Here is a 25,252-nt window from a genome sequence, read left to right as displayed (position 1 = left end):
GAGGAGAGGGATTTGCAGACACCCCACTGCTCGCCCACCCAACCTAACCCTGACCTAACCGTAACGTTAGGGAGTCCTGACATCCTACACAGAGTGCTTTTTCAGGTTCTCCTCAAGACCATTCATTTAAGCTCGTACCTCCTTTCATTCTTGCCTCCTCCGAAAGACTCCCCTTCACCAACCTTCTTCCCCCGACCCCCGCCCCGACCACTCTACTTTGACAGGTAGGTAGGATTTTTATCCCATTTGTATGACTCAGGAGGAGACAGGTACTCAGAAGTGAAATCTACCCCAAATCACACAGCTGTGAATGACGGAGCCTGTCCTTTTGCTACTGCACCAAGCCACCTATCCATCAGGGGACTTGCCTCTCCTCCCTTGCCGCCTGCCAGCCCTGGGCTTGCCTTAAAAAGGATGTCATGTGTGTGAGGTCTCGGGGGGAAGGTGCAGATCCTTCCTGGGCATGCTGACTTGGAGAGCCGCACATCGTTAGTGCCCCAGCTTTCCACCAGCCCTTAGACCGTCCTGCCTGGAGCTGCTGGATCCTTTTTCTCTTCCTCATTCTTCTGCCTCCTCAAGAACCTTCTTTAGTTTCCTGTTGCTTTTTATATCAAATCTCCTTCCTTAGTTAAGCATTCTGAGTCTTCCTTTCAGTGGCTGCCCACTCCCCTCTCTCTAAAAAGGCTTCATTTTCAGCCCTGAGCACTCCGGCTCAGCTGCCTCCACCACCCACATAGGATTGAGTAGCATTAGAGACCCGTCCCTTCTCCTCCAGGGCCTCCTCTGTGTCCGTGACTCTACAGCACTACGGGAATCTTCCTAGATGCCCCCACTCCGATGAAACTGTTCCCTTATGCTCTGTCCCCTCGGCCATAATTAGTTTGTGTTTGCTGATGTGTTACTTGGTACTGGTCCCTGAATGTGTATTTGCTCTTCCCAGCTAAATTATAATCACTTTGAGGGCACAAACCAAATCTCATAATTCCATAAATACCTGAACAGAGTAAATTCTTGTTAATGATCTGAACGACTAGTCTTTTGCATACTGGGTTTATAAATTCTTAATATTCTGAAATTTTTCTCTCTCAGAAAAAGCCTCAGATTCTGACAATCAGAAAATAAAGTTTAAGGCCCCGACACACAGCAGTTTTGAGTTGCACTTTTAAACTCACTTCTTAATCCATTTCAGGGTTCCCAATTGTTCCCAGTTAATTCTTCTTACCGAGGGTGTATTACACTTGCTCAGCATTGAATGATATGGAAAGAATGGCCTTTCTTTACTGCATAACTGACTTTACTTTTGTTCACAGGTTAAAATCAGCCCTTCCATTTCACTGCAGTATTATATTGGTGGCATTTTTATTTAAGAAAAAAAGCTTTCTTCCACATGAACTTTTGTTACAAATCAGTTTATTGGGGCCAATCAATGGGCAGGACCTATGAAAGGGTGTGGATTATCTGGTTAGTCCTTTGTGTGGCAAAAGGCTTAGATACTGCTTAGTACTTTGTTCATTCTTCATCATGTAAAGAAGTGTTTTTTTTGAAGGATCAACACCTGACTGAGCCCTGCCTTTTTCATGGAAATGTTTTCACCTGAGTTGCTTCTTATGGTACCAAGAATTAGTTAACTAATACTTATTTAACCTTGGAACAATGTTTATCATAATCCGATTGGCAGATAGTAATTTTATTTGGGCCCGTTTCTTTATTGTATCAGGAACTAGCAAATCTCGGTAAAGAGTATTCTGGGAACAATTTTTTTTATCCCTCAAATAAGTTACCAGTCTACTTTTTTTCTTTCCATCAAGGGGCATGTTTCCATGCTGAAGACTTAAGACTAGTAGCCACACATTAATGAGTTGGATTTCCCCTCTTGGGTTGAACTCTACTTTTATTTTTAGAGGCGGCTTTTCTATTACATGCTGCTGGCAGCTTTTCATCCAAACTGTTCTCCAGTATGATTTACTACATTAACACACTCAGAGTTGTTTTTTTCATGATAAAGCTTCCTCATGAGCATTACCACTAATTAATAGACAGAATGACCCAGCACAATTTAATTATTTGGTAATGATTTTCGGTGTTTTCTTAAAGATGAGGCTTTACATGTCAAGGCCTGAACTTGCCTGGGTCATGACCTCTCTGCAGTGTTTGCAGTCTTGTTAAACAAGAAGTAAAGCAAAACATAAATTAGTGTTTCCATTATAAGTTGCTCTACATTTCCCAGTCTTTCAACACTCCGAAGAGCATAGTCACGGTAAATGTAAGAGAAAGTTTCACTTGGAAAATGGCAATTCCAGCTTTCTGGAGTGAGTAAGAAGCTTCTTCCTCAATGGTGTTCTTCTGGGGCCAGCCAACGTGTGGCCCTCCTTGAGAGAAGGCAAGATGAGAGAGTTTGAATTATGGGCTATAGAACATAAGGAAAGATAACAGTTGCCTTTCATTATAATAAGCCTGTGTGGCCTTTAGCATCTGTTAGCCTTCAGGGATGTGCTCCTAAGTTTACAGATGGAGTTTAGTGTTGAATGTTAAAGCACCACTCTTCTGTGATAGTAGAAATGTGTATGTCTTTGTGTGTTTGTAAATACCCCAATTTTTGTTTTTATTATTTTGCCCTCAGACTTACGTATTTCTGCTCCTTTTGGCTTGGAATATCCTTGCCCTTCAACTTCCTAATCAACCTACTCATTCCTTAAGACTCAGTTCCAGAGAAAGAGCAGATGTTTCTCTGCCACCTGTTCCCTCCCTCTACCGTGACGTCCTATGCGTAATACCTCCCACCTGTCCATAGTGTATTGTCATTATCTCTCTCTCTCTTTTAAGATTTTGTTTATTTGACAGAGAGAGAGCAGGAGGGCACAAGCAGGGGGAGTGGCAGAGGAAGAAGGAGAAGCAGGCCCCTGGCTGAGCACGGAGCTCGACGCGGGGCTCGATCCCAGGACCCTGGGATCATGACCTGAGCCGAAGGCGGACGCTTAACTGACTGAGCCACCCAGGAACCCCTGTTTTCTCATTTTAACATCCTGAGTTTCTAAGATCCATGAATAGGTTTAATGATTGTATTAAAGGCTTATCTGTGGAGTAAGTGTGTACCATAAATCTAGTGACATAGTTTAAAATGCATTCCTCTTCCATTTTCCAAGTCAACATTTTTTTTTTTTAAGATTTTATTTATTTGACAGAAAGAGACACAGCGAGAGAGGGAACACAAGCAGGGGGAGTGGGAGAAGGAGAAGCAGGCTTCCCACGGAGCAGGGAGCCCGATACGGGGCTCGATTCCAGGACCCTAGGATCATGACCTGAGCCAAAGGCAGACGCTTAACGACTGAGCCACCCAGGCGTTCCCCAAGTAAACATTTTTTTAAATGTGTTTTTCTTCATCAAGAAAAGCAGTATACAGTTTTGGATTCTGGATCTGGCTTCCATTCCTGGATCCACCATATATTAGCTATTTGACTTCAACAAATTACTTTTATCTGTGAGATTTAATAGCTTCATCAGTAACGTAGAGATAATACAAGTACTTAATTCTCAGGATTATATGAACATGAAATGAGATGTTCATCTCAAGAGATGCCATTCTGCAAATAAGAGTAAATGGGAGTCTCCATATTGAATGGTGAGCTACCCAGATCCCTTCCCCCTCTAATCCCAGTATGCTGGAAACTAGGCTTTATAGCCTTCAGGAAGAAAATTGGAAGATTCTTCTCTGGGAAAAATGTACACATCCTGACCTTTGAAGGACCCCCAATAATCAGCCAAGTCTTATCTGATCAACCTGTAGTGAAGCCCTCAGACTCAGAGCTTCCAGTCACTAGTTTAACTCTTAAATCTGAATAGTCATCCAGCAATCACCAGATACTTGAGGGAAAGCTCCAGTGAACAAATAGGAAAAAAAGAACTCTGGGGCGACAGGACAAAGCAGAGAACAGAAGAAAACATTATAAAATCTGTAATAGTCACACAAATCTAAAATAAGGTATCATATCCATTAAATACAATAAAAAAAAAGCATTCAAGAAACAAAGAGCTCTTAGAAATGAAAATATATTATAGAAAGAACTTAATATAAAGGCTGGAAGATAATGTTGATCCTAACCCAAAAAGTATTTGAAAGAGAAAGAGGTAAAAACCAGGAGTAAAAAAAAAGAAAGAAAAGACAAACAGAAGAAAAATCAAAGAAATAATCCAAGATATTTCCTAAAACTGAATCATTTTTCAGTTTAGAAAGGACCCATCTAGCACCAGCAGAATGAGTAAAGAAAGATTTATCTCAAAGTATGTGATTTTATTTATTTTTTTTAATTTATTTTTTTTTAAAGATTTTATTTATTTATTTGACAGAGAGAGAGATAGCGAGAGCAGGAACACAAGCAGGGGGAGTGGGAGAGGGAGAGGCAGGCTTCCCGCCGAGCAGGGAGCCTGATGTGGGACTCGATCCCAGGACCCTGGGATCATGACCTGAGCCGAAGGCAGACGCTTAACGACTGAGCCACCCAGGCGCCCTCAAAGTATGTGATTTTAAAATTATGGAATACAAAGGTAAGGAAAAGGTCCTTTAAAATTAAAAAAAAAAAATAGAAGCAAAGAGTCAAAATCAGAATAATATCAGTCTTCTAGCCAGCAGCACTGAAAATTAAAAGACAATAGAGTAATGCCTTCAAAATTCTGGAGGGGAAAATTATTTTTAGCCTTGTTCTCTGTGCCTAGCTGCACTCTCAGGTATAGAGTGGACAATATTAATGGTAGGATAAAAGCATTTCTAGACATTCAAAGTCTTTATATTTTTACCTCCTGTGCACCCTCTCTCAGGAAGTTATTGAAGTAGATGCACCATGGAAAAGAGGGAATAAATGAAGACCAGGATGTAGGGGATCTAACAGGAGAGAAGAAAGTTTTAGAACTGCAGCTGTGCAGCAGCAGTCCATTCAGACTCTTTGAGAATAGAGGACTCCAGGAGGGGGATGTCTTAAACAAACAAACAAACTTTAAAATTCCCTGACATGTTTGAATGTATTGAAAGGATATTCATGGTTGTGTTTGGGGATGAACTTGTAATAGGTACCTGGTAACAAGCAGAGGGTAAAAATGACAGTTATTAACTCTAATAAATATAAAATGTTTCCTAGGAAAGGAAATGTAATAGTATACTACATGGCTTAGCTGTCAATCATACTTACATAATCATGATAAATACTGAATATAGCTTTATTCAAAGACTATGAAATAACCACATTGGAAGGACAAGAAAAGGGGCACATGGCGGGGGTGTGTGAAAAATCAATATTAAATCCCCATCTTCAGTAATAGGTGGTCAGTAAATAATATTTAAAGCTGAAAACGAAAATCTAAAAATAGTGGTGTAACCTTGTTATTTAAAGAAAAGGAGGTAAATACAAGAAGAAGGCTAAGAGTTTAAAATGATTGCCTTTGGAGAGAGGGAATCAGGAATGGTGGCGTAGGCCTGCTATAGTTTTTAAACATTTTTTGTATGTTTTTGGGTTAAAAATAAATTTTAAAATATTAAATGACACAGTTATGTAAAGCACTTGGCACCATGTCTTTTACAGGTAAGTGTTGCAGAAATGTAAACCATTATTGTTACCCTACTCCTTTAAAAAAAAAAAAGATTTATTTATTTGAGAGAGAGAGAGTGCGAGCCGAGGAGCAGAGGGAGAGAGAATCTCAAGCAGACTCCCTGCTGATTGAGCAGCCTAATGCAGGGCTCCATGCCAGGCTCGGCGCCAGGACCCTAAGATCATGACCTGAGCTGAAACCAAGAGTCAGACACTTAACAGACTACGCCCCCCAGGCGCCCCTACCCTACTCCTTCTTGAAAGCATTATAAATCTTTGCTAAGTGGGTGATACAGACCTCCCATTCATTCATTTCCTTTTTTCCAATCCCCACCATACGTACACCATGTTGGCCATGAGAAATGAATTAGAGCATATACTTCAGTATCTTTTTATTTGGTTTGTATGTCTCCCTGACTTACTCATCCATTATTTTATTGACGTGAATGACACAAAGGAGCTGTTGCCTTTCTGAATCCTGTTCTTGATACGTTTCTTTAGATTTTCATGAAGAAAATCTGAATTTCTTTTCTTTTGCCTAACCACTTACATTTCTGCAATTAAATAAATGGACATTGTTCAAGCTTACTCTAGGTTCCTAACCAGTCTTATCCTGCATTTTAACACATTTTCTCCCTGTGATCAGGGCCGCAAGCTTCTTATCATTGGGACCACTAGCCGCAAAGATGTCCTTCAGGAGATGGAGATGCTGAACGCTTTCAGCACCACCGTCCACGTGCCCAACATTGCTACAGGAGAGCAGCTGTTGGAGGCTCTGGAGGTGAAAATGAGTCAATGGATTGCGAAGTGTCTATTAGAAAGGAGTCGGGGCTGGGAATAATGCTAAAGGGGGCGCAGCGGGCATTGCAACCTGGTGCCTAGTTTGTGTGCTAACCTAGAATAGGGCACCTGGGATATACCTTCAGTCGTTTCAGGGATTCAAGGAAGAGATGAATGTCAGTGAAAGTGAATGAATTTCCCATTCCTTGGTATAGGCAGCCTGCCAGGAATGAATTACTCTGTGCCCACCAGGAGTGATACATACAAATTACATGGGCCAGAAACTTGGAATGGGGGAAGGAGAGGGTAGAGTGGTAGAGTAATCAATATGTAGAAAATTCGGTCACTCATAATAGCTTTCCGCTCATTTACTTGCATTTAATAAATTGGAATGGTGATTAAAACCTTAGAGACTGCGAAAATGCTATGGAAGTAAAAGAAACTGCTTTATTAAAAACTTCATAATATGGAAATGTTTTCTTAAATTTTTTGAGGATGACAAAGTTAAATTTTTAAAAACTGTAACCTTCATTAAACTTTTGATTAATATCAGTGTACACAAATGACTTGGTGAGATCTGAAAAAAATGTTATGTAATGATTTGTTTGACGGTGGTAAAAGCTTCTTAAAATCCTCAAGACCCATGCAGTTGGGGCATACTCCCAACAAAATAGATTGCATGATATTGTATGATAAATGTCTTCAGATTAATTATGTGAGCACTCTTGTGCCGAGGTTGGGGAAGAATTAAATTTAGTCTCTGCTTTGACACGTGCTAAAATTTTTAACTGATATTTATTGTGGGTTGAAGCTTTCTTTTCCCCCCAACCCCCAGCAAACATATCTCTAAATTATAATGGAGATCTCTAGGAAAATAGGATTTAGGATACCAGTTTTCACTTTCATTAATTGTACCTAATGGGTTTAAGAAGGTCAGGTTGGATTTTAAAATAGGAGAAAGTCCTGTCAACTTGAACCAGTCAGATAGTTCTTACTACTGTTCTTTTAAGGATAAATGTGAGCATTAACTAATGTTGATGCACTTACTATAAAAGTGCTTTTGTCATTTTTATTGTTTTTGTAGCTTTTGGGCAACTTCAAAGATAAGGAACGTACCACAATTTCACAGCAAGTCAAAGGGAAGAAGGTCTGGATAGGCATCAAGAAGTTACTAATGTTGATCGAGATGTCGCTCCAGGTAAGATATTGCATTCTCCATAGGATTCAGACACAGGAGCTTCGTGACATACCAAGGTTTTATATTTCCTTTGCTAAGGTTTTGTTTTGTTTTAAAGACTTTAAGTAATCTCTACACCCATTGTGGGGCTCGAACCCACAACCCCGAGATCAAAAGTCGCCTGGTCCACTGACTGAGCCAACCAGGTGCCCCTCCTTTGCTAAGGTTTTAATTAGTTTGTTATAATTCTCTTATTTCTGAACTCAAGTTGCTATTAGTAGCCTGCTTCTGAGACCAAACAATAACTGATGAGTACTTTTCTTTCTCACTTCTTAAAATTCAGAAATAGAAAAAAAGATTATAAAGTTACTTCCAATTTTAATTTAGGGAGTGATTAGATCTTAGAACTAGAAAGGACTTCAAAGAGGCAATTGCTCTCCTGTCGTCACCCCCTGCCCCCATTTTAGAGATGAGGATACTGAGTGTCCCACAGGTGGTCAGTGGGTTATCCAGGATCACATAGCCAATTATTGATGGAAGGAAGATGGCGTTGTTTATCAGAGGTCCGGAAGCTACTGTGCATTACACCAAAAGGGGCCTGGGAGACTGTTTTTTTTTTTTTTTTTTTTAAGATTTTTATTTATTTATTTGAGAGAGAGAATGAGATAGAGCATGAGAGGGAGGAGGGTCAGAGGGAGAAGCAGACTCCCCGCTGAGCAGGGAGCCCGATGCGGGACTCGATCCCGGGACTCCAGGATCATGACCTGAGCCGAAGGCAGTCGCTCAACCAACTGAGCCACCCAGGCGCCCTGGGAGACTGTTTTAAGGGACAAGTTAATTGAACTATACAGAGTAGACTTAGGCTCTCTATATTTTCCCCTGGCTGGGCTCCTAGAAATTTCATGCAAACTACTGTAGGGTTAAAGCATCCAGGATCACATAGAAAACCGAGCCCTAGGCTAGTGCCTGGGCAAAGACAGATGAAATTTCTTTGGGACTTTCTCACGTCTACTGGCAACTTACCTTTCCTCCTTTGGGAACTCTACCCCTCCACATGTCCATCCTATGTCTTCCTATCCTTATCTGACACACTGGTTAGATAATAAATGTATTCCTGCCAAGTTCTGTGAGTTCAGGGACCTTGGCTGTCACTCACTATTGGAATCCACAGTCCCTGGAACAGAGCCGGACACACAGTAGGGCGCTCAGTGAACTGTAGTCAGGTCATTGGTGGACAGACTGGCCGCACTGTTGGCATTATGTGTCACTGCTCAGTCCTGCCATCCCGGCCCCGTGAGCAGTGGGTGGTAGAAGTGAAGTTTCACGGTTACACCTGAAATAGGCTCTTGGACCAATAACAAATGGAGAACACGAAGTGAATGCTTTTTAGTTTGCTGGAACATTTATTTTAAAACAAAATTGTGGCTTTCAGAAACCTAAAGTTGAATGTATTGAACATTCAGCCGGACTGAAATTTATTTTCCACGATGAATGTAAATTGAAGTTACAGACTAATCACTTTGCTTAGGATTATCCTTAGTAAAGGTGCATATACAGATGTATTAGCTCTTTCCTTGGGAAAAGATAAATCTGTCAAGATAGTCAGCTCTACTCTTCATTTTTTTGGTTTCAGCATAATTTTTTTTCAATAATTGCATAGAAGAAACTATGTGGGCTTTTCACTCCAGTCCCTACCCCTTCTTCCTTTGATGCCTGCAGGTCAGTGATCAACTTAATGCCTCTCATGTATGTGGGGCAGAAAGTGAGAGTGGGGCACTCAGGCCTAATCTTCAGCGACTGACACTTCATAGGCCTCTGAGTTTGAACCCCTTCTTGTCAAATGGATTTCGTGCAGCTGAGTGAATTCTCTTTAGATCTGCCTGAGAGAGACTGAGCCTAAGTGGAGAGGCATGTAGTTGAGCAGAATATAAGTCATGTTACCTCTCTGTTCACTATACACGATTCTGTTAAAACTTGCACAGTGCTGAGGATCTGCTCTGACTGGATGTCACCTGAGGGAATAAAGTCATTTATCTAGATTACTTTTTTCCTCCCTTTCTCTTGACTTTTAATTCCATAGCTACAGGCAAGTCAGTAAGTCGTTGCTCACACATATTAAATATATTTAATGGGCAAAGACCTGCAAGTACTGACTACAGCTGAGCTCCAGCCAGTTCGATTTTTTTAAAAGAACTTGACAATTGATTCATATGTAATTCTATTCCCAAAGAGGGAAAATGTTTCTTTTGTTAGCTATTCACACTTTTTCTTAGTCCTTTGTAGTCTGACCTCTTAACTTTGATACATTTGAAACTTCTGTTCAATGTTTTTTTTGGGATAGAAGAGAAGAAATCTTAAAAAAAAAAAAAAAATGTGGTGGTAGGGGGAATCCAAGTGCACATTTACCCACGGCTGCACTGACATTTGAAAGCTCTCCCTGGAGGGCAGGGAGTTCCCTCTTGGGAAACAGACTCCTTGCCCTGGAACATTTTTTAAAAGTTAGGTATGTTTCTTACAATAAAAATTCATCTTAAGGAATTAAAGATGTTTTTAATGATCATTTTTTAGATAACTTAACATCTCTGGTGGACCAATGAGAACAAAATATAATTAAATAAATTAGTATAAACATGAATATAAAAGAAAATGAATAGAGAAAATTAGTAATATCCTAAACTTGGCCTCTGAACCAAAATTCCCCTATCTTCTCCTAGACTTAGGAATACTTTTTTTTTTTTTTTTTGAAGATTTTATTTTTAAGTAATCTCTATACCCAGCGTGGGGCTCAAACCCACAACCCCAAGATCAAGAATCACATGCTCCACTGAGCCAGTCAGGCTCCCCTATCCTGATGCTTTTCTGTCACAGGAGATCCAGATTATCCAGGGGCCATGTTAGGGGAGTCAGCCCCACTCTTCATTTTTTTACTTTCATGACCATTTTTTTCATTAATTGCAAAGAAGAAACTGCATGGAAGACCAAGGCTAAGAAAAGCGAATATGTTGATCATGAAGAGTTAATAAGCTACTTTTTAGTCATTTAATCAACCTCAACTGAGTTAAGTTTGGTCTCACTTTTATATGTTGGATGACTCCTATGACTTGGATGCCCTTCGAACCCCCAGCCATCGTCTGGTCTCATATGTGTCCTTTCAGACGTGCTGCCTCCTCACACAGCGCTAGCTGAGGGGGCACTTGGCTGAGGTGCCTGGGAATGACCAGCTGGGTCACTTGGAACCTCGTGCACAGTGATTCTCTGTGCTAGGAAGTCCTGTTCACTCCTCTTGAATGATGTAATCTGCTTCGCTGTGTATCAGAATACTGGTCAGGGAGCAGGTAAATGTATTTCTGTGACTCAGCAGAGCACTGGTGGAAGTATGAAACCGAGCATTTCCTTGGCATTAAGTGCATAGTTACTAGAAGGTACCATTAACCTGTGTTCTTTATTTCTTCTGATGTATTTAGATGGATCCTGAATACCGTGTGAGAAAATTCTTGGCCCTCTTAGGAGAAGAAGGAGCGTAAGTACACACAACACTTAAGACCACGAGCCAGACTTACCACACTGTTAAATCCCAGTACCTGTTCTAAGCGTCGCTGTACAGTGCATATACATTTGAATTTTCAACTTTTCTTGGACAACTTTGTTTCCATTTATTAGCATTCTTCACTGTGTTGTAGGTCTGAGAGACCAAGCAAGGAAATTGGTTGTACTGTTGGTTTGCTCTCCTTGTCCTGCTTCGCAAAACTTCCTTGTCACAATGCAGGAAAAAACTCTATGGTACATACTTATTGGAAGCTGCTTTTAAATGCATGGGGCTATGACCATTTTCTTTTTTGAAATGCTTGTCTAATAGCAAATGCATAGCAAAAAATGTAGAAAAACCATTAAGCTTTTAGTAATTTTGTGGTAAATGGCTTTTTGCAGACCCTCATCTGCTTTTTTTTGTTTTGGGTGTTTCTTTTTCAGTAGCCCCCTGGACTTTGAAAATGGACTCTTTGCACACACATAGTGACCAAGGGAAGTGACCAAGGTGAAGACGGCCTGGGATCTTCACTCAACTTACTCAAGATCCTAGACAAAGTGAAATGATCCCTACCTTCAACGTGTGCTCACTCTGCATGATTAGTGCAATAAAACTCCCTTCCTTGTGCTTACTCAGATATTCTGTTTTGTGGAAGGTACAAATTTGCTCTAGAATGCTATGCTTACCTCTCTGTGCAAGCTAGGATGATTTCTTCTTCCTCAGTCTTGAAGTGTGGGACATACACTGCCCTTGTGAACACTACACATTTTAAGCTCCCTACCACCATCACCACCCAAAAACTCTCAGTAAATGTAATGATGTTGCAAGACAACACTTGGCCTGTTAGAAGGAAGACTTTCTAGGTGTAAACCAGGAGCAGTGACTTAGAGGTATGGGTTCAGAGGGATTATATCTTACAGCTCCCCTCCGCTAACACTAAAGGTACTTGGGTATTTGGTTAAAGGTTCTCCCAGAAAACTGGTGGTTATCTTTGCCTGAAGAAACAGGACTTTGAATTTCTAAGATGCTGTTCTCATTTTCAGAGATGTTTCCAAGTTGCAGTCAGGAGATCTTTCTTAATAGAAAGTCCGACTATTACTGTGTTGGCCGTGGCATCCCCTCAGTGTTACTCATTTGCTCCGTGGCAAGAGATGTGCTGGCCATTACCACGTGGTAGCTGTTGTTAACGACTTGGGAAAGACCTGTATGGAAAAAGCCTACACCCCTAAACAGAAAGGAGTCATTAAAATGAAGTCATTTATAAATCTCTCTGCACTAATTAATGTCCAACTCTAAATGGGACAGTTCTTTATATTAAAGGCTTCTTATTAGTATCACCATTTGTCGTTTTCCTCATCTTAATGACTTAGAATTTATTCTTCCTTTATTTTAAACCCTCTGTGCTATCTAGCATTAAATAAAACACTGTTCTCCAGAAGAAACCGTTTTCTAGCCCTCATCCCGAGTCTTTTAACATCCATTCCAGTATGTTTAACACACTTCCTTTCCCCTCCACATGGTCTTTCCAAAGGGAAGGAGAACTGGTGGTTAGTCTTATAACTGAGTCAGAAGGAATGAATCAGGTCATCATATCTATGATGAGACTTACGGAGCAAGTCAACTGTCTCCACCCCCCTACTTCCCCCCCACCTCCCCCACCACCACCCCGCGGCTTCAAATGCAGGGATGAGCGGTCAGCAGCCACCTGAAGGTGCTTCACGCCACCCATGAGGCTTGTGGCCACAGTGGCACATGGGTGTAGCTGTCATGTGTCCCCGTGGTAGAAGGCGAATTATCTCCAGATCCTGCCATCTGTATATTTTTGGTTGACTTCTGTGTCATATCTACTTCATTTTGGGTTTTCATCCCTAGCTTATTTTGTGGCTTTTTAAAGTGGATTTTGTATTGTGTAATTCTGTGATCCCTGATGGCCAGTACCCCGGGTCCCCTATCTCTTGTGCAACTTGCCTCTTTTCTCCTCCCAGGAAAGCAACACACACTGTATTAACTTATGGCTCTCGTTAAATGAGGTTCATGTCTTTTGTGTTTTGTCCAAAACTGTATTGAAAAATATATATTGTTTCTTGCAAATGAAGGAATGCAATAAAGAGTATCTATACTCGAAAACATTCTGTGGACCATGTTTTGTACAAAACAACACACATAACTGATAGGAATGTGTGAAGAAGAGGGGGCTCAGAAAAGCCCCTCCTTGTTTTGTTATAACTAGCCTAAGGAGATGGAGGATTTTTATTTAAAAGTCTCTGGTTTTCATTATTTAGGAAGTATAGTCACTTGAAAAGAGAAATACATCAATAGCATATTTTCAAGAGTTAATGCATAACAAGAACCTTCATACTTATTTTACTTATTTCCACCTTATTAAAAAACTGAAGCAGACCAAAGCCATAAATGGGTTAGTAATAATCCAGAAAGGAAAACTGTTTCTCAATTAGAATTACTCCTTTGAAATGTACAAACCAAGGGATTCGGACACTTCAGTGGGATTTCTTCACATGTTTCCTTTTGGAATCCTTTTTTGCATTTTTCTGAGCTGTTGGATCTCTTAGCCTAAAAGCCCGATGCTTAGAGTGGGGTGAGGTTAGGAGGAAAGGCAGCTCAGAGAATCAGCAAGGCTCAGTGCAAAGAGGTCAGCTCCCTGGGAGTTGTCCACACCTCCTAGGAGGACCCCGAGGCCACCCGGGTCCCTGCACAACCTTGGGAAGGTAGGGTCTTGAAGCTATCCCAGTGCTCTTCAAAGCTGCCCTGGGCAGAGAGTGAGCGAGCGTATGACGACGTCATAAGCCTAGTGACAAAGCAAAGGAGGCCAGCCAGTTGCTGCTTTAGATTTCTTCATATACGGATGCACCGTGAACAGGCTAGTTTTTGTCAGCAGATAGAATTAAAACCTCAGAAAAGGAGGTTATCTCATCCTACATGTATTTTGTACATCTTCACTGAAATACCTTCAAAACTATGTAACAGAGGGGACGCCTGGGTGGCTCCGTCGGTTGAGCATCTGCCTTCAGCTCAGGTCATGATCTCAGGGTCCTGGGATTGAGCCCCGCATTGGGCTCCCTACTCAGTGGGGAGCCTGCTTCTCCCCCTCCCTCTGCCCCTCCCCCTGCTCAGTCTCTCTCTCTCCCCCTCAAATAAAATCTTATATATATTTATATATATATAACAGAAAAACTATAATGGTGGCTAAAATCTGAAACATGGTTTGCTTTAAGGCTGTCTTTTCATGTCCTAAAAATTACAGTGAACCGCCTCTGCTTTAAGTTTCAGCAGCAAGTCATAGAGTAGATTCAAGTGTGTAATAATCAGATCCTGGTAAACAGACTTGTTGAAGCACTGAGTCAGCAATAACCAACCAACCCAGCCCAAGCACAGAAGGCAAAAGCAAGATTTCCTGTTCCTTGCCTGGCCACTTGATTCATAAGCCTCTTCAAAGAAGACACCGGGGAAGGTGTGGATGAAAGTTCAAAAAAGCATGTAAATTTCAGAAGTTATTGCAAAATGATCTGAAGTTTCTCCTCCACTGGCAAGCAGAGCTGAGGCCGGGCCCTGGAGCAGAGCCCACAGAGGGCGTGTGCTGTGCGGACACCCAGGCATGACGATGCTCTACCGAGTATCTGTGATGGGCAAGAATCTCAAGCCATGTAGACAGCATTTGCAAGGAGGACTTGAGTTTGAACTTTCCCCCGCATACGGTCTCTCCACGCAACTGACTTGGTCATACTCCCTTAGGAGTATCAGATTATTGGTAAGGTAATTCTTTGCCTCCTCAAGAGTTCTCTGTCAAGCTAAGAGAAACGACAGCATAGCCACCATCATTTTGCCGCATTAACTTCCCTTGTGTGTGTCGATCAGCCACAGCTTACATGTCCGTCCATATACCCAGGGCTGGCATGGATGTACCATTGGATCACTGGATCCCATCACTGGATCCACCTAGGATCACCTCCTCATCATCCCTCCCCCTGCTTTTCTCTGCCTTTCCTTTGCCTTTATTTGTCCCCCCCACCCCCAGCCTTTCTCCCCTGCTTTTTTCATAAACAACCACTTTGAAAGAGATCTTCCCACTATATTGTCTCTTTTCTTTCTTTTGGATCTTTTTTTTTTTTTAAACTTCCTCTTGTTTTTAGATGTTTATTAGTATTTATACTTACGGAGAAATTGAATGTTCAAGCACTGCAATAAACTGTGTTCTCTTTAATCATAGAATATGATTAATCATAGAAAGGATTACAAATGGCCTTGGTAAATATGAATAGGGACCATTTAAATGTTTGGCAATCTTATAGGTTAAAAAAAAAAGGTACCCAGGATGCTGGGGGAGATGAGTATTAGTTTTATGTCAGAGTGAAGTACAAGATGAGCAGGGCTGTGAGAAACAGAGATTTCTTTCTGCGCTCCACGTCCAATTCCTTGTGCGGCCAGTACAGCCATTTTTGTGGCTTACACTTTTCAGGGACTAAGTAATGACACATCACAGGCACAATAAAGTTCATGAACTTCTAGTGGCCATTCCTAATCTCAGGTTAAAGGTCTGAATAGAGCGCAAGGGCAGCCCATCGCCGGTGCACAAGGCAGACCACTTTATTTTTATGTTGTTTTCGTCTCTGCGGGGAGATGAATAAGATTTGCTTCTAATAAAGGTAAATCGGGAGAAAGAGAAAAAAGAAAGCATTTTAGCTGTGCTACACAAACTGAAGGTGACATTTTATGGGCAGGTCTGAAGACCAAAGGATTGTCTATCATCATAAAACCAAATTATTGCCCCTCATCGTCGAGCGCATCGCTTGTGAGCTTCAGGTGAGTCCTTTTGAAGCAGCAGTCCAAGGAGAAAATGCCCTTCCCAGAGCGTGCCCACTGCTGGGTCCTCTCTGCCCAACCCCCAACTTCAGATGATACCTGTTCCAGGCCACCCAGAGGCCAGGCCAAACCATTTCTTCTTCCCGACCAACCTACCCCTTCTATAGCTGTGCTAGCAGGAGGGGAAGCCATTTCCAGCCAGGTTTCATTTTCAATAGAGCAAATCCTATTTCCCAATAAATGGAGTTGCAAACATGGGTGAGGAAAGGATTAACCAACCCCGTGGGCTGCTGGCCTTGAGCCACATCTTTTGAGTGTCTGTGATATTCATTTGTGCAGTGAAGTGCTAGAGTCTAGGAAAGGAATTACAGCCCAAACCGCTTACTTCCAAACCTAGGAATTACTGGTCAGATGTGGACTTAGAACAAGGTAAGCCTGTAAGAAAGTCCTACAGTAGATGAGACCAATGTCCCTGATGTCTGAGATGATCCTGCTTAGAGAACAGAGGGAATGGCTTTACTTTGGGCCACTCAATTAAGGGTGCAAGTTCAGGCCACCACCTTCAGAAATTGGATATTCTTGACCTCCTGAGCATTAATCTGGAAACTCCACACATGGTACAATGTATCCATTTTAAGTTTGTTTACCTTCTCTTTAATGACTTAACAGAAAAAAACTGCATGATGAAATATATTTTCTCCAAATATATATATATTTATATAATATATAATCTTAGTTAACTCAAAGGTATATACATTGTATAATAAATAATATTTATAAAAAGAGACTTTTTGAATATAAAATCAAAAAGATCAACAACTTCTACAACTTTTTACAAAACTTTGGATACAGCAGATCGGTAGGAAATTTCTGTTGGATACTATTACCTGACTACGGCGAGAATAATTACAATGCGCTCAGTGTACTATTATTAAATAATTACTTGTCGGCTACTTGAATACGCCCCAGAAACATGACTTTATCACTTTTAATATAGAATACATAGATATGAAAAGACTGTTCTGAAAATTTGTATCCATTCTGCTGAAATAATTCTCACATAAAGCAAGCATTATCCGGTTGACATGATTGAAAACTTTTCAGTCTAAGGTGAGATGGGAGGGGCATTTCGGACTCTCTGGAGAGGGGGATGGGATGTGTATCTTTAGCCGGGCTCGTTGCCAGCAGAATCAAGAGTGCGGGCATGGCTTCTAGATGGTCTTGGCAAGCCTGCCTGAGCAAGCAGGAAGATCACTTGCCCCGGTAGCTGAGGTCAGTGTGAGGCAGACCAAAGAGAGAAGGGAGTAAAGGAAGAAACAACCTTGTTCTCGTCTCTACCCCCGCTGCCTCTCTTCTTGCTGATTCTCCCCAGGACAGAGCTGTGGCCTTGGCTCGTGCCATCCGATCTGCTGGCCTCCATTCAGGACCCTCGAGAGGACCCGCCTGGAGCAAGGGGAGCTCAGCTGGGAGAGGCTGCTTGCCCTCCTTCGAACACCTCCTCCTGATCCTTGGGAACTGCGTGGACTGGCGTGCTCTCTGCACACAGGTGAGGCCAGCAGGTGTGTGTTTCTCTTTTACCCGCACAGGCCAAAGCAGGGAAAGGAAGCCAGAAGATGTGTCTTTATCGGAGCGGAAACGAAGGAACCGTTTTTATCCTCCCTAGCTACAAGTCACCAAGTTGGGACTTCAGGAATCGACCGCTACTCTCTCTCTGACCCTTTGTCTGATTTCTACTGAGGTAACCTGAACTCCAAACTGCTCTACCTGGAGTTGTTTTCGTGAGGAATCGGCAGGTGAGCAGGGCCGGGAGGGACTGAATGGCCCCTTCTAAAGATACCACTTCTCTCTTTAGGAAACCATTGGAGCTGCAGAAGGCTCACCACCCCTAAACATAACCTATTTACATCGTTTCGTCCTCTTAAAAAAAAAGAAAAAACAAAAAAAAAGCCAAAACACCCCGCGCTGCGTTCCTGGTAGACACCACAGAAGGACAACAGAGACTGGGAGCTCTGACTGCAGTTCCTAAGAGCCTCTGGCGCAGAACAGGCTGACAGAGGAAACGAGACTGAGCAGAACACACAGCCGCTCTTCAAACAGCTTCCCAGGCCGCCCAGCGCTCCTGGTTCTTCAAAACTCCCAATCCTACTCCCACAATTGCCTTGGGCCTCCCTCCCACTTGATCCTAGCTACACCTATGGCTTTTGTCCGAATGTGGAAGTCTATCAGATCTGAGCAGGAGGAGACCAAGAAAAGGAGACTGCAGGGGTCTGTCCTACTTCCTAACTCCCACCTCACAGGCATCTTGGCATGTCACCAGAAGAAGCGTCTGGAAACAATCCTGCCCGTGCTGAGTTCTTCACCACCAGGCAGAGAGCTCATGGCAGCCCAGCCTGTTCTGTCGGAGTAGAATTTTTTTTTCCATTTTTATTTTCTTTAACATGTGCAAAGATAAGCCTGGGGTCTGTTCCTATCAGACCCTAGAGAACTAAAAAGAAAGCCCCTTCTTTAAAAACCACACACCATCCAGAGCAGGGTGAGAAACTCAAGAGAGAGGGCGAGGGAGGCCTCCCCGGCAGCAGGCGGCACAGGTCCAGGTCATTTACCGCACGGGCGTCTGGCAACAGTCTGGGTTCCTTGCTGCCTGGTGCTGAGCGCTGAGCCCGGCTCCAGGTCCTGCTTCCCATGGGACTTCGGTGAATCTGCCCAGCCACACACTTCACCCGTTCCCAGTGCCCTTTGGAAAACAAAGAGGAAGAATCGGACACGTAATTCCCTTCTCGGAGGAACCGCCCGTTGGGGTGCCATGATCAGAGGCTGTGGACAGGAGAGCCTGACATTTCTCGTGTCCTTGGGGGCAATGGGGAACCCAAGTGGCTTTCCCGTACCCCCCTCCTCTGCTTTGGGATCTGCCGCTGAGGAAGGGCGCGTGATTTAAATAGGAACAGGAGGGCTTTAGCAACCACAGACTGGGATCCACACCCTACCTGCCCCACCTTCTAGCTGGGAGCTTGGGCAGCAGGAAGGTTAGTGGTGGGCAGCTGCCGCCAGGCAGGAGTCCCCCTCGTAGAGAGACTGAAGGACCCTCCAGTCCAGGGTCCCGTTCCCCACGAGACTAGACGCGGACACTGTGCTTTTCTGTCGTACCAGCTGTTTGGTAATGAGCTGTCCACACAGGAGCACGGCTGTTTAATGAACTATGAATAATTCCTTCTCAGGGGAGAACCAATATGTACCTCTTACTCATTTGTGTATTGACATCTCACCGAGGATTTGAGGCCCGAAGTGCTTTCAAGGGCATTCCCAATCAACCTTCCAGTCCCCAGGGGGCGGACAGGGCCAGTGGAAGACTATTTTGCAGGAGCAGAAACCAAGCCTCAGCAAGATTAAAGGGACATGTCCAAGGTTTTGTGGCAAGTTAGTGACAGATCCAGCACTTGGGGCCAGCCAGGCCCCCTGACTCTTGTCCAGAGAGAGCCCTTTCCAGCTTACTGTGCTCGCAACATCTGAATAACAAGGAATGCACCCGGTACTTGCAGGGTAGGCAATCGGTCGTCAGCATGAGACACTGGACAGAAGCTACGGGCAGTGGAAAAGAGGTTTTCCCCACCAGGGAAGGACCAGGAATCAAGCCATTTAGACTGGGGCTCCCCACCCAGTGTGGGGAGGGCACATGTCCCTGCCATCCTGTCTCGAAGGTTCCTATCTTGCTTGCAGTGTCAGTGTGGATGAAAGGAGGGGGAGCTAACCAGCCAGGTCTCAGCCCATCTTGGGCCTGTGGCTCGAGATCACGCAGAGCGCCTGGGGAACGTCGCTCTGGGAGGTCAGCTCTGCTCAGCCTGGGAATCTCTGCTGCTTCCTTGGACCACGAGCCAGGCCCAGCACTGGGGCCCTTGGTGTATACAGCCTCTGGTCCACACAACAACCCCCCCACCCAGTTCACAAATGAGGGAACCGGGGCACAGAGAGGCTCCACAGCTTGCCCCAAATCACTCAGCAAGTTGAGAATCTGTCCAAAGGTACCACATTGGGAGCGAGTCCTCCCCTTGTCCCAGAGCAAGGGCTCCAGAGCGACCAGAGGGAAGGGCCTCGGGGGCACCGGTCTACCTGGACAGGGCATTTCGAATCCATGCCTGTGTAGCTCTTTCTGTCAGATTGGAGAAAACACCATTCTACTTCAGAAATGGGAGAAAAGAGTGCTCAAGATGTATTAATGCCTCTCAGGATCAGTACTAATTACAGGTGGGCAGGCAGAGGATTTTTCTGGACACTGAGGGTCAAACCAGCACCTCTTTCCCTGCTTGGCTGATGGCTTATCTTGGCGGCCCACCTGGGGAGGGGAGGTGCTGGAACACAGCTGCTGGGGTCCGACTTGGTGACACCCCAGAGCCCCCTGGAGCCATGTGCTGGAGCCTCTGCAGGACCCGTCTGGAAGCTTTCTGGAGGCAGAAAGTGTCCTGGGCTCAGTGTCCCTCCCCTAGCAATGGGTCTGCTGTTAGTGTTCTGAAGTTCTGATTTCCCCTCGGCTCCCCCTCAGAATGGCCAGAGCTATGTCCTGCTGGGGGCACCATGTTGCCTTGGCCACAGTGGGCATGCTACAATGAGCCTATGAGCTCTTTCGTGTTCGCGGACTTTCCTACCACTGTGAGAAGCAGGAAACGAAACTTGCCCACGCGGATGACACCATCTCACTACGGGATGACACCCTCATGTCACGGCTCTCTGATGGCAGTTATCACTCCCTATCAGTATCAGATTCAGACAAGCATTCGCCGCTGGTAGCTCACTGGGGCTTATAAAACTCCTGTTAGGCTCCCACCATCACCGTACGGATGAGGAAACTGGACTCGGGGCTTCCGGGCTGACCTGGTGCCGCCGGCCACACTGCGCCCGTTCAGACACCAAGAAAGCCGTGCTGCCTGCTGCCTTTCTGGACCCCGTCCCTGGCAGGTCATAGCTTGAGCTACACCAAGGGGCCTCCCAGATGGACTCACGCAGAACTCTCCCCATGATGTGGGTTCCTCCACACCTCAGAGAGGCCCCAGGCCCCTCCCCCAGGCCCACACAGTGTAGACACGTGCCACCAGCTCGGAGGTGCCCTCTGTGGAGCTGCGTCACCCAGTGGGGTGCTCTCCCCTGCACTGTCCCGGGGCGATGATTCAGGCAGGTAAGTTCTTCGCAATGAACCAAGCACTGTCCCCACAGCACCTCTGGAGAGGATGATAGATAAGGAGGCAGATCTATAAAAACTCTCTTGTGTGGGTCCCCCCGGCTGGCAGGTGACAGCAGCTGGACCAGGGCTCACGCCTCTATATACTAGGCTCCTTCTCAGGGCAGAGAAAAGGGAGAGAAGGCATAGTGGCCTCAGACCTTCCAGCCTCAAGACCCTAGGACCACCTTACATCAGTCCTGACCTATCCTGGGGACCGATGGCTCCAAGGGCCAGGCACCGTGTCTCCCACGCAGGTCACCTCTGGGAAGCTTGGGAACATAATCCACCAGCCTTTGATCCCTTGATTACTCACCACCATCACTCTGAACTTGAATCCCTCCTCCTCCCCATCCCCTTCCATAAACTCGGTGAGAGTGGCCCCACTCCACCCAAGCTTCAGATCTGTCAGGATATGGGCTTATATACCGCTTCCCCCACCCACCTCCTCGAGGTCAGTAGGATTTATGCTTGTGCAAAAACCTGCCCTCAAAGTTCAAGGTGGATGCAAAATGACTCTGCCCCAGGGGTAAAAGAGGATCTTTGGCCTACTATTTCAACTATTTTACCCCCCTTGTTTTACGGTAAGAAAACTGAGGGCGCCTGGGTGGCTCAGTTGGTTGGGCGACTGCCTTCGGCTCAGGTCATGATCCTGGAGCCCCGGGATCGAGTCCCGCATTGGGCTCCCTGCTCGGCAGGGAGTCTGCTTCTCCCTCTGACCCTCCCCCCTCTCATGTGCTTGCTCTCTCTCATTCTCTCTCTCAAATAAATAAATAAAATCTTTAAAAAAAAAAAAGAGAGAAAACTGAGGCCCATGGAAGTGAAAGAACAGGAAATTGGGGACTTCATGGAACAGGGCAAAGTTGGGACCAGAAGTCAGGTGTCCTGGCTTCCAGCCCCACAGTGTCCCTCCTCTGGCTCCCAGATGCTCAGCAATGATAGCCAGTGGCCATGTAAACATCTGACCTGGCTCATAAATTTACTAACTTGTATACAAATATTAATCAGTTGCTGGCAGTCTTGCATGCACACACTTGGCTGGTATCTGTGCTTTGTGTAGTCCACCCAAAGCTGCCCGGGGACCATTCCCCCCTGCAGCTGGGGAAATCCTGGCTTCCTATTTTGGGCCGCGTGTCTTGGACAGCTCAGAAGGAGAAGTGGGTTGGTCAAGAAGAGGAGCCGGGCAAACCCAGGTCCCTGTCCCAAGGCCCCGCAGCCGCCCCCGGCCCGCCGCCCTACCTGGCTCCCTACTTGCAGGTGTGCACATCGTAGATGCGGATGCACTCCTGGCAGCTCACGTAGCAGCACCAGTGGAAGATGCAGTGGCATTTCTCCTTCCGCTTCTCCGTCCTCGTGTTGTGGCCGCGGCCACAGCACAGCAGGTCGCAGCCATCGATGCCGTGGGAAGTGACATTGCAAGTCCGGTCCCTGGTGCCAAAGGAGCCCGTCTCGGGGTTGGGCTCGCAGAAGTTGGGGGAGTTCTCATAGTAGACCAGGTCCCTCTCGGTGGGCGGCTTGAACAGCGCGTACTTGGCCCGGAGGGTCTCCACCCAGCCGCGGGATTCGCGGTGCTTCTCCACCACCATCTCCGAGGCGCTGTCGTACTTGTCCTTGAGGAAGTCGCCGATAGCGCGGAAGTCGGGTTGGGCCCACCAGCAGGTCTTGACCTCACAGCTGCCCGACAGCCCGTGGCACTTGCATTTGAGGTGCATGTGGTCCAGGATGGTCTGGGGAAGAGGAGAAGCAGCTGGCCCCCAGCACGACCCCACCTAGGCCCTCCCACTCTGCCCCCTGCCCACCCCATCCCTGGAGCCTTCTCTACTCCTACTGGGGGTCAGGAAGAGAATGGATTGGGGGCTGAGGTGCGGACCTAAAGACTGATGACCATTGTTTCCCTCCCCTTCACAGCCCAAGCATTGGCAGAAATCCCAGCCATTTCTCAAAGCTGTAGGAGATGGGGATGGTGATCCCCGTTTAACAGATGGGGAAACTGAGACCAGGAGCTTAAGTGACTCGCCCTAGATCAAACAACCAGAGGAAGCCATGGAGGCTGAATTCAGTCAGGCCCACCGGTCTTCACGGCCCTGCCCAGGGCAGCCCAAGTGCACTGGATGGGCTGGCGGGTACCTGCTCCATGGGGCCCCTCACTCCCTAGCTGACGCATCCCTGGGCGGGCGCAGATGGGAAACAGCCCGGGGAGAATGGGTGAACAGAAGGGGTGATTGTGGGGTGTGGGTGGGGGCCAAGCTCCACCAAGGGGAAAGAGGACAGCAGGGAGCCCGGGATGCACAAGGGTCACCAGAAGGGCAGGGTGGGGCGGGGGCGAGGCCAGCCAGGAGGGGCAGGTACAGGGTCCCCGAAGGGGTACCGGGCGGGGTCGTGCGAGGGCGGCCGCAGCTCACCGTGCGGCCCGCCTCGTTGTTGTGCTTGTTCATGGCCGAGCGCGCGTCCGGCCTGTTCTCGCGCGCGTCCGCGAACTCCCGGGACACGAGCACCCCGAAGTCGGCGTCCTCGCTGCAGCCGCCCCACTTCCAGCCCTCGCCAGGTGGCCCCTTGTGGTGCGAGTCGCAGCCGCAGATGGTGGAGGTGCCCTCAGCACAGGAGCGCGTGACGGCGAAGGCCACGCCGGCAGAGGCGATGGCGTGCACGAAGGCCGACTCGCGGGTGGCTGCGGGGAGGGCATGGCTCAGGCCGGGTCCTGGGGCACAGCCGCCCTGCCTCGACCTCCCCAGCCGGGAAGAAGGGCTCACCAGCCCCGAGAAAGCGGGAGGAACCAAGGTGCCCTTCCGACCCCTTTTGACTGGCCCAGCCTCTGAGGTATCCCCACTTTACAGATGAGCAAACTGAGGCCCGGGGCAGCTAACTGATTAACCCAGGGCCTCAGCACTTGGTACAGGGCAGAGCCGAGCCTGTTAGAAGCAGGGGCAGAAACTATAGCTCTGGCAGGTTGCTGAAGAGATGTGGACGTCCTGCTCTGTCCTGGCCCCGGGCCCCCTACCCTCCATCTGCCCAAAGTCCAGAGACCGCAGCACAGGCGTGAGCCCTCCCACTGCTGAGAGAGCCTGAGGCCTGCGGGAGGGAAGCCTGGGAACCTACTGCCTAAACTACCCAAGTCCACCCCATCCCCCACCTCGATGCACTTGGGCAGACCCCTTCCTTTTCTGAGTCTCAGTTACCCTCTTTGTAAAACGGGCATAACTTCCCTCTGCCACCAGAGTTCCTGACCAGGAGGGCAATGGCCCGAATCCCAAACCCTCTCCCTGCCACCACGGGAAGGATGGGAACACAGGGCAGGATCCCTTGAAGGAAAAGGAGAACTTCTCAGGGGTGTCCCCCAACCTCATGATCCTGATAACCACGTTTGAGAGCTCATTATGCACCAGATTCTGCCCTTCATGTTCTTGATCTCATTTAATCCTCTTAACTAGGAGGCAGAAAGTCTTAATTTAGGCCCATTTTACAGACGCAGAGACATTGAGGATTAGAAGGCCAAGGCCTGGGAGACTGCAGTCCAACCACCTCTCTCCAGGTGGGACAGGAGAGGAACCCAGAGCGGCAGGTGACCTGCCCAAGGCCACGCAGGCCGGCCTAGAAGCCGGGGCTCCATCCCGAGTGCTGAGGGAGATCGCGGCCCGGCACCCAAGCGGGAAACCTGGGAGCCTCGGGGGCCACCTGCGGAGGAGCTGCCCGTCCCGCTTCCACGGACAGCCCCGCCGGCGCACCGAGCCCGCGGGCCGCCAAGGCCCCGCCCCCCCCGGACCCCCTCTCCTCGCCCCCGTTCCGGCTCCCGCCCTCCCCTGGGCGCCCGGGGGTGGCGGCGCCGAGGGCCAGCGCCTCGCTTCCGGCCGGGCCCGCGGCCTCTCGCGGCGGCGGCGGCGCCCGGACCCCGGGCCGCGCTCGGTTCCCAGCCCCGGGGACGCGGGGGCGGCGGGGGCGGGGTGGGGATTAGCCTGGGAGCGGCGCTGACAGCCCCGCTGTGCCGGTCCCCGTCCGGCGGGGCCCGCTGGGCCGCTCAATCCGCCTTTGTTCGCGCGGTGTCACACCGCATTACCCGCATAATGCGGCCGCCGGGCCCGGGCCGCCGGGCCGGCCGCCACCGCGTAGCAACGGGCGGCTCCCGCGGCCGGGCCGCGCCCCCGGCCCCGGCGCCGGCCCGCGAAATCCCCATT

The 25,252-nt window shown here is 47.0% G+C and overlaps 2 protein-coding genes across 3 annotated transcripts in view; one reads left to right on the top strand and one right to left on the bottom strand.

Moving 5' to 3' along the window:
* NSF (N-ethylmaleimide sensitive factor, vesicle fusing ATPase) overlaps nt 1–13,175 on the top strand; it is a 141,773-nt gene extending 128,598 nt beyond the window's left edge. The window contains exons 18-21 of the mRNA XM_021678482.2: nt 6,223–6,357; nt 7,441–7,554; nt 10,998–11,053; nt 11,503–13,175. Coding sequence (XP_021534157.1) covers nt 6,223–6,357; nt 7,441–7,554; nt 10,998–11,053; nt 11,503–11,545 — 348 coding nt within the window. The 3' untranslated portion in view covers nt 11,546–13,175. The remainder of the gene's footprint in view (nt 1–6,222; nt 6,358–7,440; nt 7,555–10,997; nt 11,054–11,502) is intronic.
* Nucleotides 13,176–16,410: 3,235 nt separating this feature from the next.
* The window catches only part of WNT3 (Wnt family member 3), a 50,102-nt gene continuing 41,260 nt past the window's right edge, over nt 16,411–25,252 (bottom strand). Inside the window, exons 3-5 of one of the 2 annotated variants that reach the window (XM_021678480.1) lie at nt 23,486–23,751; nt 22,335–22,810; nt 16,411–18,611 (exon numbers count right to left, since the gene is read on the bottom strand). In XM_021678480.1, coding sequence (XP_021534155.1) covers nt 18,473–18,611; nt 22,335–22,810; nt 23,486–23,751 — 881 coding nt within the window. In that variant the 3' untranslated portion in view covers nt 16,411–18,472. Of the gene's footprint in view, nt 18,612–22,322; nt 22,811–23,485; nt 23,752–25,252 lie in introns of both variants that reach the window. The other variant, XM_021678481.1, reaches the window with a different exon arrangement.

Source organism: Neomonachus schauinslandi, chromosome 15 (assembly GCF_002201575.2).
Source record: "Neomonachus schauinslandi chromosome 15, ASM220157v2, whole genome shotgun sequence".
NCBI lineage: Eukaryota > Metazoa > Chordata > Mammalia > Carnivora > Phocidae > Neomonachus > Neomonachus schauinslandi.
This window is presented reverse-complemented; position numbering and strand designations above follow the sequence as displayed.